The 15,740-nt window shown below is 46.3% G+C and overlaps 1 protein-coding gene across 1 annotated transcript in view; it reads right to left on the minus strand.

The window, feature by feature from the left end:
• VWA5B2 (von Willebrand factor A domain containing 5B2) overlaps positions 1 to 15,740 on the minus strand; it is a 334,472-nt gene that overhangs the window by 87,959 nt on the left and 230,773 nt on the right. The window contains exon 11 of the mRNA XM_085635592.1: positions 8,632 to 8,746. Coding sequence (XP_085491718.1) covers positions 8,632 to 8,746 — 115 coding nt within the window. The remainder of the gene's footprint in view (positions 1 to 8,631; positions 8,747 to 15,740) is intronic.

The following is a 15,740-nucleotide window of genomic DNA, read 5'->3' on the forward strand; positions in this document are numbered from 1 at the left end:
AAGCTCATAAAGGCAGTCATGGTGGTTGAAAGGAGGACCATGAGGGCCACACTTGCAACGCTAGGGCCCCAAAATGATGTGTATGTGGCCTACGGAAACTCTGTGCTTGTAGACTATGATAAGGGCTATTGGAATTATGCGTTAGAGGAGGACCAAATTATGCGGCAGTGCTGACTACATTATGCAGCAAGAAAAGGCAAATAATGCGGCACTTTTGTGAGAAAACATTTTGGGTTAAAAACTGCAGATTATGTGGCAGATGGTGGATTATGTGGAAAATGGTTCAAATCCATAATTGTAAGAAAATCGACTATAGTTTGGACTTTCCTTGTTTAGAGTTTGGCCGATACCATACTCTGTCGCAATCCGCCATCCTATAAGTGCATAACAGCCTATGGCCACCAAGTTCTAAATAAGGCCCTCCGTCTGCCACTGAAAAGACGTGTGCAAGGTTTAGCTGTTCAAACAATGTTGTATTGATGTTTTTGGTTTAAAAAAAAGTATTTGGGAGGCCCCATTTCCTCCCTTTGCACATTAGGGTCACATTCATACATTAAACCATTTGATAACGGTGGAAAACAGGCGGTGCAGCTCATTTCTAATATTATTGTAATTATATTTACTTATTTGTATATGTAGTTTTTATGGTACAGTGAACATGTCGCCTCCCTGTCCATCTAGCTCTTAGGGTGTCCAATTACAAAACACTGTGGTTGCTTCCCCTGTTTGCAGCACTGTGAATAGTGGGTGTAACTCATGTCAAATTCATTTTTAATCTTCTATCAACCTTCAGTAGGATAGGATGTAGAGTTTGTCCTTCTTATATTTTGAACTTTAAAAAAAAAAACAATTACACAAAAATCTCCACTGCACCAAGGAATCTCAGCGCCTCAAGGAATTGTTCAGTAGGAGCTCCTGAGCCAATGAAACAGCTAAAACAGATGGGTCCCCAGAAGGATCATATCCCAATGTTCTCAGAACAATAACCTCATAAATGCCAGACAGCCAGGAAGGTGCAAAACTCTAAGGGGCTCATTATGATGTCGGGCGGAAAGCCTCCGCCCGATGCCTACTCGGAATTGGGACCGACTGACTTGCAGTCGGCGGTTCCGACCGCCGGATTATGATGCGACCTAACACTGGTTGGTCGGAGTCCCATTGTTTGCAATGAGAGCTTGTGTTCCGCCCGACAACCAGCCGTAACACAGGCTCCTACAGAGAAATGGGGTGTTTGTGGAAAACCCTGCACCCTGTCACAGACACCCCACGGTGCCTGCCACAGTGCAGGGATTTACAGGGGGACCCCTAGGTACTCCCTTGGCCAGCAACTGTAGGTTGTGGGGCCTTGGGGTCGCTGCCAGGGGCCTCCAAAGTCACTTTCCGACAGCCTTTTCATGTCAGACAGGACTGCAGGCAGAAACGCTGTCCACAGGGGTGAATGATGTGGTTCCGACCGACAGGAACACTCCACGTGTTGCTCGGAACATATTCAGAATGACCACGCGGTTTACATTCCGACTGGGAACATTGTAATAGGACGGTCGGAATGTAAACCGACCAAGTTGGTCGGAAGGGCTCGGACGCGGTCGAGGAGATTCCGACTGTCGGGAGGAGGCTTTTTGCCCGACATTGTAATGAGCCCCTAAATGTTGACATATTCAAGAACCATATACAATGTTCATAGTTTCAACATGTAACATACACGTCCAGTAGCACTGTTAATGCAGTTAAAGGGTCACAAACTATGTGATCTGACCTGGTAAGACCACTCCTTTTAACCAGATCTGCTGCTGCTTTCCTAACTTGCCACTTAGGTAGTTAGGGCCTGATTGCGAGTTTGGTGGTGCAAGATCGGGATGGCATGCCAACGTCCCAAACCCGCACTGCCGAACTTAACCACCGTCGTCCAGATTAGGAGTTTTCTCCTGGTCTGGCGGGCGGTTCTTTGGCATTGCCACAGCAGCGCCTTTCGAAACGGCACAGCAATGGGAACGTCAAAGCCCGTTCCTGCAAAGCATGGACTTTGAAGTCCATGCCGTGCAGGAAAGGAGGTGCATGCACACAGGGGGGCACATCACCCCTGCATGCATCCCTGGGCCATGTAGCCCCGGGGGCCCTGTAGGGCCCCCTTTGTTTCCGCACTGCCACCCTAACAAATGCGTTCTCACCACCGTGGTTAGGGTCGCAGTGTGAAAACTGGTAATATGCTTGGTGGGGCTGCAGCAGCACTGTCAAGCATATTGCTGCCTCAAGACCACTGCACCAGCACCACGGACGAGGGTGCCTGGTGGCTGCAACGGTCCACTCACGACCGAAATACAGCGGCGGTTGGACCACTGGTGCAGCGGTCCCTGAATGCCACCACACCTCCACCATGGGTTTGGCTGTCCACTGGACCGTCAAACGTATAATCAGCCCTTAGCCTTTGCAGGGACATAGTTCCGATTCCTGCCTTCCTCTTCTTCGTCCTTAGAGTGGTTGCCCTTGGTTTTTGTTTCTCCCTCCTTTGTGCACCTCTTCTGGGTCTTCATACTTGACTCATTCCCCTCCTGATCCAGTGAGGATATCATTCTGGGATTGTTTCTGATTCCAAAAGTCATCTTTTTATCATTCTTATTATTACAATAAGTTTTGTGTAGCGCGTAGCTACCAAAGTAGGGTTTCCTTGTGTTTTAGCAGCAGGTAGGGCTGGCAAAGTAAGACAGGATTAAAACAACCAGGTTTCAGGTTCTTGCGAAAGATGGTGAGTGAAGTGCAGCTTCTCAGGAACCCAGGGAGGGTGCTTCACAGCATGGGCCCAAGTATGAAAAGGAGCGACCGCTCAAGCGAGCCAGTTTGACTCCGGAAACCGTGCAGAGCTACTTGATCGTAAAGAGAGAGTGCACTGGTAAGGTACCACCAGTTCTTGAAGGTACCGCAGACCAGAGCTCGATCTAGCTCTATGCATGTAGCATAATGCTTTGAACTGTATCCATTTGTACACTGCCAGCCTATGAAGATCGTGAAGGAGGCACGGCATGGAACCATGTTTCAGTAGTCGGAATAGGAGCTTCCAGAAGGGTTTATCATCATTTTTCTGAAGTTGCTGCTGGCGATGCCGATTATCTGCAGCAGTGCATTCTGGATCAGGTAGCAGCGGTGGCTCCTCCGCTAAAGCGGGAGGAGCGTCGCCCCAGTGAATTTTGAGCAGTGGAAAAAGAAAAAAGAAAATGGTACTAACACTATGCTATTATCCTTTTATTTTTCTGTTGTCAGGCAGGTTTTCGGGGTGGGCCGATCTTGGCTGTGTCACCGTCCAGCAAGGGGAGGAGTGGTGGGCACTTCAGTGAGCATGACGGTTTGGCTGGCCATCTTGGGCCGGCTAAACAGACAAGTACACTTTGCATGTTCCCCACCAGGCTGTAATACACAGCCTGGTGAGGAACTTACACAGAATCCCACTGCCTGTTTGTGCGCTGAACCACGGCGCTCAGACCAATCACAACGCTACATTGCATTGCAGCATTGTGATTGACTTAGGGGAGCCTGGGTGTGCTTCCTTCTTCAAGCAGGAACAGAAGAGGACAACGCGAGGTGGAAGTCTGGCAGCAAGGTAAGTAATTTCTTAATGTATTGTTATTCCCCGCCCAACCCATGCTACTCGGTGGCAGCCGCCACTGTCAGGTAGTTCACTTGCGAAATCTAGCACTGGGAAAATAATCAGTAGGATGGCCTCGCAACAGATGACTGATAGCTGTCCTTGTCTCATTTCAACTCCCTTCAAACCGCTGCTGTTTCCCTGCACCTAGGAGGGATCCTAGGTGTCTGTTCTGCTACACCGGCAATCACAGGTGTCCTAAGGAGGAATCAGGATCCGCTTTGAATCTACTCCTGGGGTACACATTTCTCCATCCTCCACACAGGGCGGACCAATCAACAGGTTCGTCTGGCCTGACTCAGTGCCACCCACCTGGACCCACGTCTGGACTTTCATTTCCTGCCTGCTCCCAAACCATGATACTCCTGGAAACTGCCACCCACAAACTCAGCTATGTACTGAGTTGTGTGTCTCTGAGATCCCACACTGGTTTGTAACCCAGCCTGACAAGCATCATAGACAGATTACCACAGAATATAGGAGTCCAGACATTCAACTGCATTTTCAATCGTCGTCTTTAAAGCCAAAGCATTTGTCTTTAGAATGTAGCTGGACCAAGTCAAAAACCACCCCACACACATTTCAACATAGTGCGCACATTTCAACATAGGGAAGCCTCACACTAAAACTCTTAAAACCATGGACCATAATAATGCAGAAAAGTGTAAAGAATTATCAGAATTCTTCATGGAAATGACTCACAGTATTAATCCAGTCAGTGGATGAAGCCCTACTGTATCCAGCTTCAAAAAACACTCAGGAAGAATCTCAGAGAAATCAAGGAAAGGCAGCTCTTTAAGACCGTAATGAACACCAGCCCAGCTACTAATTTCATTGGTCCAGTGCCAGCCACTGTACCAAAAGAGATCAACCATCTCTTGACCCATACGTGCTTGGGCACCACTAGTACTAAATCAGGTTAAAGTCCCAGTAACTTGTCGTACTTGCTGAATCAGAACTTCCACTGCCCTTTGAGATAAGGTTCACAAATGTATGCCACTCATATTGAAAGGCAAGGGATGAGGGGTTAATTCTGAAGCTATTCGGACTCGGGCTCATAGGTACTGAGGTGGTATGGTGACTCCATCCCTGCATGCCGATGTTCTATGGTCCCAAGTATAATTCCGTTCATGAGCAGAACCCCTGCAACACTACCAGGACCAAACAACCCTCCGGCCATTGGGCCCCTTTGTCTTGGCTCTTGAGAGAACCCTATTGACTCTGCTGAAGATGGAGAGGGAGACACGGAGAACAAAGCATCATGTAAGAGTACAGCATGTTGTGGCCACAATCTGATAGGTAAGGTAGACAAATGTCAACCATTCGCATCCACCAGAAGGGAAAATAGTAATAAGTAGAGAGGTCCATAAATTCAGCAAGTAGAGCTATCCATTCGGGTTTTCATCGTGTCCAAATTGAATAAAGTGGGCCCAGTTCACAAAAACCTCTCAACGCTGGTACGAAATGTCCCAAGCAGAGCTTCAGGGATCTCACTTGGATGGTGGGCCAAAAGCAGCAGAAGGGACCTTGCGCTACCTTCGACTCTGATGAAAGCACAGAAACTGGTGAGACCGGTATTTTGACCTTTACTAAATCACAAGGAGTCCCGGCATTGAACAAAAATTTGTATATAATTAAAAATGCAACTTGAGCAGATGAATGCCTATTTTAGGTGTTACCTACATGTTGATAAGGGTTCTGCCATGATGCACCAAAGGTGCAGAAATCACCTCCCAGGGTACCACCATCATATGCCAAACCCGATCATATGCAATTAGACCTGAAGGTGGCCGGATCACATCAAATGTTTGGTTGGAGTACTATTACCGCCGCGCCATCATGCAATGCACTGTCTGCTCAGAATAGTTTCTGTGACGTCTGAAACCATTCCATGCAGGAATTAAATTATCAGATGCTAGAGCACACACTTTGTACACAAGCCAAACTCCTTTGCTGAAGCAGGCTGCTAGAATCTTAACCAATTGCAAAGCCGGCGATTCCACTTCTCCACCATGGTCGTTACAAGATAGGTACCAGGGGCTCTTTGCCCAGGCCCTGTGTATGTTGGGGCCATCACTTCTGTTTCAACATGCTTGAAAAATAAAAGAGAAGGCCTGACTTGTTGTTTCTGAATAAAGGTAGCTTGACACCACCACTAGGTGGTCCACATACTGTGTTTTCACTTTCCCTGGAGCTCATGTCTTCCTAACTATGAGCTGCATCTTGAAACACAAACCTAAAAGAGGCCCTGGCTAGGTTATAGACCCTGTCCCCACCAAAGCTTCTGATATTCTAAGGCATCACGGCAGGTACCATCCCCATTAGGTTTTCAAACATAAATTATAAAATGAAACGTGAAAAGAACTGAATTCATAATTTCAATAAGCCCAAAATGTTGGGTAGTGAGAGTGTAAGATCATCAATTGTCCATGCTTCTCAATTTCTTAAAGTTATGTGTCCAACTTTCTAAAGCGTCAGATTCTCGTGAGCGAAAAAACAAAAGATCGGGACTGCTGCTGTGGAACTAGCAGGATGCCAAAGAGCACGAACAAGAACTGGTTCCTTGAAAGTGTGCCGTTGAAGTACAGAATAGTCACACACATGCGCATATGATTAATCTTCTTCTAAGGCAGAGCACTAGCAGGATAAGTTCCTGGTGCCAAAAATGAGTGCGAGCAGCACAACTCAACAGACTCCGCCACTGGTGGAACTCCACGGAGCGCTGCGGTGTTTTTCCGGCACTTCGCAGAATTCCACAGAATAAAACTCTGCGAACTCCACCCAGGCCTACTAAAAAAGTGCCCAATGTTTGGGAATTGGGCAGCTTTGAATTTGTAAAGACATGCTGTATAAGTGTTTTGCCAGATGTGGAAGACTTCTTAGATTTGAGCTTTATGTAGGCAGTGTTTGCTTTATTATTAGAGAAATCAACAGTGAAAAACAGCCAGGCAGACCATAAAACAGGACCACAAACAGCCAAAAAAACTGACCCATACACTGAAATTTCAGATCAGCCCATCGGGCACTGCCAGATTGACCTATAAGCCAGTCCGACCCTGCTATTGTGCGCCCATGTACAGTAACCCAGAGTGTTTCCTGTCTTGTGAGACAATAATAACCATCCCTTAAGATCTGTATTCATACAGCGACCCAACCAAATCTTCTGAGACTTCCTTCAAGGGGTTCCAATGAGGCCTATCAATGACAAGTTCCATTGCCTCACCCATAAAATCCTATTTTATCACCAGTTTGATCCCTAAAGTTTGGTATGGGAGGAGTTTGAAACTTAAAATTTGAAACAGAGGGTTGTGGGTCTCTTTCCCAGTGCATCCCTCCACAATGCAACAGCAAGAATCACAGAATTGATGCAAAGTATGGATTGAGAGTATTAGAAGGATTCAGGACCCCACACAATTTACAACAATTTTAGTTTGTAAATTTCTGCATGAATGAGAACCTGGATAATAATGGAATTATGATTATCTTCACATGAAGTAGCGTAAGCTATTATTTTGATCAATAACAAGAGCATTTATGTTTTCTAAAAGAATTATATTTTTGAACAACGTTTTCAAACTAAATGGATTTTACTTGGACAGTGTTCATTTTCAAACCAGGTGGTCGACTTCAATCAGGCAGAAATTAAACTACTGCCAAAAGCACCATCTGTCCACCTCATCATTCCTCACACACTTAAAAGGAAGGTGACCGCCTCACTTCAGGTCATTACGAACTCTGTTTTCAGTCCTGGCCTATCGTGTGATCACCTAATGCATTCTGGGTGTTGTAGTCTTGCTTTGCTTCCATTGAACTAAGTCAACCAACTTCTTAAGACAATGGTTTGTTGGTGGAAAGTTCAGGACTGGAGACAGTGTCTGTAACGACTTGGAGTGCGGGGATCGCCCGAATGAAAAGACCAGTGGAAGGCAGCCAGTGGAAGACTGCCATTCTATTTGTGGATTTTCCTCTTGCTCCACCTTTGTGTATGCCATGTCTTTGGAGTAGATGTCGCTGCCCATGCTCCCTATTTAGATATGCTGGTCCGCCAACCATTTCAGTGGCCCCTAAAACAGGTGGACTCAGCTTGTTCCCCGAAACATGGAATTAATGTAGCTGCTGCATTATCACCAAAGAAATCTCCAGGGAGAAAATTCTGTTGTGGTTGTGTGTATCGCAACCAGGTGCGTGGTCTACTCCCGACAGAAGAACCTGGACAATCATACAACTGTTCTCTCACGGATGGTATCTTCTGGTGGTAGGGTATGTATCAATACTCATTTCGACCCTTTATATGCATCACATCACTCACCGAGTAGCCCATTGGCCCCTGAGTAAGTGATATTATTGACCATCTTAGGCCCCCCCATTATGAGTCAGCCAGAGCGGTAAGCGTGGGGCGGGTACCACCCTAGTCGATTCATTGTTGCCCAGTGTTCTAGCACCTGGATTTACCTGATGTGAGGATACAGGGCCCAGATTTACTGGTTTGAATACATATCTGGTTGTACCACCAGAACTTTGGGTCTGAGGTAACGAGCAGAGACCTGGTGGGAGCATTCAATACTCCCCCTGTTGCTTGTATACTGCCCTGACCCTGACACCATCCCCGCTCCACTGCACCAGCACATCCACTGCTGTGGCCCCTACTCAAACATTTACCACCCGCTCAGAGCCGGTGGTGAGCGGAAAGGTCCCTGGAACAAGGAGAACCTGCAAAAAAGAACTAGGTCATTTTGGAGATAGCGCCTGGATACCCTCGTGTGTGACAAGAAGCGCTCTGCAAATCTACTGATTGATTGATTGATTGATTGATTGATTGATTGATTGATTGATTGATTGGGGAGTTGGCGGTCCAACACAGTATTGCACACCTTAAATCCGACCTGCTCTGAATGAATACCTGAAAGGTACTCACTTGACATAGTGTACCTTACTCCTCTCTCCCCTCCACTTTTCAAGCAGTCTTAAGCCAAGAGACACAGCAAAGAGCTTACCTTGGGTTGCAGCCGCTCGCCCTCAGTTAGGAACTCTGCCCGGCCTCCGCTAACCTTCGCCACGCCCCTCAGGAGCCGGTGACAGGAATTGGGACCTAGGCCGAAGCTGAAACACCTGGAGAGAAAGGTAGGCCTTGAAACAGTAACAATCAGCAAACACTAGGGTATTGCAAATCATGGCAGCTAAAGCTGGATAGTCGGGCAAGGGAGTATGACCTCAGCATGTGCTAGGCAAGGTAAAGAATTGTTATTTAGGGCCAGACGTACAAAGCTTTTTTTCATTCACAAATGCCCAGATTCACGAAACGTAATGAAAAAAGTCATTTTTCAATGTATCAAGGCCCAACCTGCAATTCGGTAACCTATTACCGAATCGCAAATTGGGTGTGCGATTCAGTATTAGGAAGGGGCAGGTTTAGGGCGTCCCTTCCTAATACCGAATCGCAGTGGTATTTGTGAATGTTTTGCAATCGAAATTTGCTAGCAAAACATTCGCATTTTAAACCATTTGTGAATGTTTATAAAAACATTTTTTAAGAGCAGGCAGCGTGCCTACAGACCACTGCCTACTCTTAAAAAATTAAAAGAAAACTTTTCATTTTTCTTTCTAAAAAAGATCCTGTTTTTTCTTGAAGGAAAATGAGCTGCATTGCCACCCCAAAAAATGCTTTATTGAAAAGCAATCACAGACATGGTGGTCTGCTGACCCCAGCAGGCCACCATCCCTGTGAATTTTGCGACTCCCAGTAGATCTCAAACCGAAATCTACACAGGGGCGTAACAAAGGCCCCCGCATCCCCCGCAGTGCGGGGGGCCCCCAAGCTCCAGGGGGCCCCCTCAGCACTGCACTTTGGCTGGGGAGCTCCTGATAGAGTCCGGAGGGGTCCCCTCCACGTACCTTGCAGGGGGGGCCCCCTCAATTATCGTTACGCCACTGAATCTACATCATTATTATTAATGAGGTAGGTCTATTTGCGACCCACTGGTAATGGCACAATGTGTTAAACACACATTTGTACATTGCTGTTTGCATTTATCAAATAGCGAATCACAAAAATTAGCTATTTTGTCATCGCAAACACTTTCCTTCGTCTGGCCCTTACTGCTCTCATTTATTCAATTTTCTGGCGTGGCGAATGCCCATTATTTGATGCATTTCTTTATTAATTTATACTTAGTAATCCAGGAATACAACAAACGTCCCTGATAAAAGTCTCAGTATGAAAAACAGAGCATTAACAACAACTATTATTCCAACATCCATACAATATTCATACCATGTTGCCCCAAGGGTGTAACATGTGCATCCTAATGAAGCTGCTGGTTCACGGCTACAAACATTGGCAGAGACGTCGCTACAGCTACATCGGCGGCCGAGTGGACACTGCCCAAACACACAGAACTGTCAACTTTCCAGAAATCAATATCATAAGTCTCTAAGATCAGCAAACGGAGAGGCATTTGCATACACCTACATGTCTACGTAAAATAGCTAGGAGTGAATGGTTTAAAGCAGGAGTTCAGAACCTTTTGACTTCTGTGGACCCCCACTCAGTCACTACTGGAAGCTGGGGACACCGACATGAGCAATTTGGCCTTTTGACAGCAGTGGCGTAGCTAGGGGGCGGTCGGGGGTGGTCCGCCCTGGGCATCACTTTTTTGGGGACGGTGGTGAGTGCAAGCTAAGCTTGCTTTTTGCTTACTTTATTCTACCTCGTTGTCGTCTATTGAACCCCCACTCATCGTCTGTTGCCACCCACCCCGCTCGTAGTCGTCTGTCACCACCACCCCCTGCTCTTACCTGCACCGGCAGTCACTAGGCGGCAAACTTAGGGATCGCCCTGGGCGGCAAAGGGTCTAGCTACACCACTGTAAGACAGAATATCGGAAACTGAAATATCGTGGACCAAAATATTGTGCCAAGAATATCGAGGACGCAAATATCATCTATGTAAGTTTCTATGTGTAAGCAAAGTTTTACTATATATAACTCCACATATATGTACCTTGATGGTATATATTATTTTCAATCTTTTGGTCCTCGATATTTTGGACACAAAATTATGTCCACGTGATATTTCTATTTCTGAACATCAAAACAATCGATAAAAATTCAGAAACAAGCATAGTCAAACTACACAAACGATGAAATATCATATTCAGTTCACAAACAAATATAGAAAAATCTAAAATATAATTTTAAAGGGAGTTCTGGACCATTTCTGAATTTGATATTCAATTGTAAAAGACAAAACAATATACTAGACTTTAACAGATCACTTTGGGCCCATTTACGAGTTTAGTCGTCCATGGGGTCGCTGAACCCATGGAGACGGTGTGGCAACTGCACCAGCGGTCTGACCGCTGTATTTTGAGTTTGACGGTTGGATCATGGATCACGTGGCGGTGGTGCAGCGATCACAGACAACAGTAGGCTAGCGGTGCCGATGCGCCACCCCCGAGTATATTTCGTGTTGGCCACCGAGACCCTTTCCATGGCGGTGAGCACTGCCATGAAAAGGGTGGCAGTGACGCAACTCAGGAGGCCCCTGTAGCATCTGTGCAAGGGGTGCATGAAGGTGGGGCACATGTTGTGCCCCCCTGCATGTTTGCACCCCCATTCCTGCACAGGAAGAAATGCATGACATGGTGCTTTTCTCCCTGTGCAGGAACGTGCTGAGTAATTCCTACGGTGCTGCCTTTCCATGGCTCTTCTTTGAGCCTTAGAAAGGTAGCGCTGTGGGACCGCCGCTGCAAGACCGCCCACCAGGATAACAACTCGATATCCAGAGGGCGAACTGACTACGGGTTTGGCGATTGTGGGGCGCTGGCATCGTGGCCTGTTCCAAGACCACCAAACTCTTAATCAGCACCTTAGTTTTTTTCCGGTTGTAGTGCACGCTTTGTTTTTGCCAGCGCTTCAACTGTGGCCACCCATCTTCCATAGGGCATTGCATTCATTGTACTTCAGCTACTCCCACGAATCAAGCTAAGAATAGGATAACAACTTGATTTATAGACTCTAATTTCAGATTTCTTCACATTTACAGAACGTTAAATTTTCAATGTTGCTTATTTATGTAGATATTAGTGATCTGCTAATATTATTTAATTTTCTATACACTCACGGACCCCATGCGTAGGTGTCATGGACACCCATGGGTGGGCAAACCACAGGTTAAGAACCACTGTGTTAAAGAGTAAGTGCACAGTATTATTCTACTGGGCAACCAGTGTCAACTAGGGTCGCAATGCACAAAATAGGCCCGGGCACCGAAATGAAACTGGCGCCAATTAGTGAATCAGATGGCTGAAAAAAGTTGCCCATGTGTACAATTCGGCGCAGTTTTTAACTTTAAAGACATTGGACGCAATTCACAAAGGTAAACTGAGACGAAAGTCCAACTTTACGACTTTCGCTATGCAGAAAGAGCATCTATGAGTCGTAAAGTTCGACTTTTTTCTCAGTTAAACTTAAGTTTTGGTGTTAAGTTTAACTGAGACCAAAAGTCCTGCTCTCAGTTAAAACATAAATCCAAAACTTAAATTTAAATCAGACAAAAGTCTAACTTTATGACTCGTAAATGCCCTTTGTGAATACCGAAAGTCCTAAAGTTAGACCTTCGTCTCAGTTTACCTTTGTGAATCGGCCCCTGCTGTATAGGTGTTTTGCAAAGTATGGAAGACGGCCTGGAACTGAGCTTGTTACAGGCAATTCACAAATGTGAACTGAGACAAAAGTCTAACTTTACGCCTTACGGTAGATGTTTGTCTCAGTTTAACTTACGTTTTGGTCTTAAGTTTAACTAAGACTAGACTTTTGGCTTCAGTTAAATTCAAGGCCAAAACTTAAGTTAAACTGAGACAAAAGTCTAACTCTACTACTTGTAAATGCCCTTTGTGAATACCGAAAGTCGTAATGTTAAACTTTCGTCTAAGTTTACCGTTGTGAATCGGGCCCTCTGTTCGTTGTAACAACTAGGAAGCCAACTGTAAAAACAGTCACACATACAAACCTGTCAGACCAGCCCTTCTGCCACTGTCTGATTACCCTATAGGCTAGTCCCACTAAGGTGTCAACCAATCAGAAGGGCACAATCATGTTCTCCCGCTACAGAGAACAAATGCTCTTGGTTCAAGTGACAGACTCTCAAGTACGCGGTCACATCATTGGTTTTCCTTCGGGACTGGCTTTACAACCTCTGATTTATTAAATTCACATTTGGAAAAATGTGCTTTAGAATGTTTGAAGAAGAGCCGTCCCTACCAAAAGCATTGACAAAGCCAATAGGCCTGCCTTTTGGATAGTGCAAACCCTCCATGATATGCATGGTGCGTGCTGAAGGCCCTTGTGATGTATGCCATGTTCGAAACCTGGTTACTCACTGCCTTGACGTCAGAGCAATGAGAGATGAGTTTCGTGTTTTTCACTGCTCTGACATAAAAGCAGTGAAAATGTAGGTTCTGAATGAAACTGGTGCTCAGACAAACATTGATTCGTCCTAGACCTCTGGTCTCAGTCTCTTGAGGCCGAGGGAGGCGGCTGAGTGATTGTTCACAGTCCATCTTCTCCCGTGCCTCCACAGACCCAACAAAAATACATCCACGCCAATCACTGCCTTGCCCTGTAAGCGTGGGTCTGCACAGCCCTGCGCTTAGAGGATTTAAGGCTACGTTGATGAGCAGCTCTCAGGGAGCCAATGTCAGTGCAGCACCAGCTCTCTGCTCCAACGAGAGCAGAGAGTGATTTTAGGATAGGGGTGGGAGAGCACATTTTCCAAGGTGGTGTAGCAGGGTTGTGGACGTCAGTTATAATTGATGTACTAGGGGAAAGGGTGATGGGGTAGGTGGCAAGGCACCAGGTACACACACTGTTTACAATTCTACGTTTTCTTATTACAATCTACTGTGTTATGGGTAGTGATGTCTTGGTTGGCATCCAATCAACAAATCCGTGTCATACAACAGATAGTTATGACCGAAACCAGGAAACACTGTCCATCATGACGTGGAGTGTGGGGACCCTACGACGACACACAACATCCACATACATGCAAATATACATGAAGAGCCGCTTACCCACAAAATTCATGGAGACATAGACCTGCAAACATGAAGTCACCCATCCAGAAAGACCAACACCCATGGGCACCAACCTTCACACACCTATACAGAGATACCACCCAGTGTGCATTCACCCATAAGGACAGTCCGCGAAATGTGTTATATGATGATATTTTAGTTGCATGTGTAGTGCTCTCCGTTGCTGTAAGATCATCTGAATGTGTTAGATGTGACAGGAGAGTGGAAAGGAGAAGTGGCGGCTGGCACATAGAGTGCAATTGGGTGCAGCCCACCACCAGCAACAGTACGCATAATGGGAGAAGCTGCTGTCTATAGTTTCCTTCGAGTGACAGAGATGTAAACGGGCACACTGGCAGGTTTGCCAGTTTATGACTTTACCTATTTGAGGCTTGTGCATCGATTGTCCACACGGAACAGTATGTCAGGGGTGAAGGGGGTTCCAGGTCGGGAGGATCATGGACTCCCCATTTCATTTTTGCTTCTTCACACATTCATAATCCTTAGACATGCTGCACATCCTCAAAGGCAGTGCTGGATGTCTGGTCTCAGAGCCTTCCATGGTTCTGATGCAGTTTCACCCAAGCCCTATCACAAGCCAGGATAGATCGGGGTGAAGGAAGGTCAGTCTCGAGACCTATCTTGGCTTATGATAGGTCTATGAGCCTGCTCCTCAGACAAGGGCCACTGCAGCCCATCTGAAGCTGAGAAGAAGGGCCGGGTGGGTCCAGCAGGATGGTCGGGTGTTAAAACATTATGTACTGCACTGGAGTTAGAAACTGCACTGTAAGAGAGTTGTGCTGTGTGAGCGCTCTCGGGCTGCCCAGTCTCATTCATTCAGGATTTCACTCTGTGGAGGAAAGAGACTCTAGGCCCCTGACAGAGAGTGCATCCATCAGTCCATCGTAGGCTGTCACCACATTTCCTAATAAAGAAGAAGCTGCCTAGGTAGCACGTGTGGCGCCCTCTGTGCATTCACCGATATCCAGGCAACCAGAAACTCTTAAAAGCATCCCAGGCTGCATACACTCTCAGATGCAATCTGGGCATTTTTAATGGGCTCTAATGTGTCAATAAATCCTGTGCGTGTGAGTAAAGGCTTCAGCTTCAGTGCATGGGCTGGGGCAAGGCCTAACATTTCAGATACAGTTCACCTTCATCTCTGATGAGGAGATAGGTGCCATGGTAACCCAGTGCAGTCAGAATAGCTGAATCTCAGAATATTGGGATTGGCCCAGACCCAAAGAGCTGCCATCCAGGAAAGGCAGAGGATGCCAAGGAAACTCAGAGAATGTATGTGAGAAGGAGCACACATGATATGGAAAGAGAACTACTGAGAAGAAATGATTTTAGTCAAAGATTAAACCATAAAGATGTATTTTCCCCTCAAACAAAATGTTCAAGAAAGTTGATGGTGCAAGCTCCGTTTACATGTGCAAATTGACTTTCTTTGCAAGCATAAAGGCAATTTTACTGTTCACAAAATATGCATTTACACAGGTAAAAAGACTTAGGGCCTGATTATGACTTTGGTGGTGTGGGGGCCGAGCAGCCAAGCAGCCGCCCAGCTCCCACAGCGCCAGAGTCCACTGCCGGCGGCCCACCAGATTACGAGTTTTCTCGTTGTATGGCGGGTGGTCTTTTGTCAGTCCCACGGCAGTACCTTAAAAAAGTCACCACAATGGGAAGGCCAAAGGCTGTAGCTGCACGGAATGGACTCTGCAGTCCTTGCCTTGCAGGAAAGAGGGTGCATGTCCACAGGGGGGCACAAAATGTGCCCCCCCTGCATGCATCCCCATGGCCTCAACACTAGGAGGCCCTATAGGGCCCCCTTAGTTACTGCATCACCAGCATTTTCTTGGCAGGCCCACTGACACTGACAATGACTGTACCAACACCACAACTACAAACCATCACACCTGTACATGGGTGACATTTTAGGCTACGCCAGGCCCCAAAAGCTGTAAGAATCGCTGGTATTAGATTTAAAAAAATATATATTGAATTATTAAACTATTCCCTAAATT

The sequence above is a fragment of the Triturus cristatus genome, chromosome 11 (genome assembly GCF_964204655.1).
Source record: "Triturus cristatus chromosome 11, aTriCri1.1, whole genome shotgun sequence".
Lineage (NCBI taxonomy): Eukaryota > Metazoa > Chordata > Amphibia > Caudata > Salamandridae > Triturus > Triturus cristatus.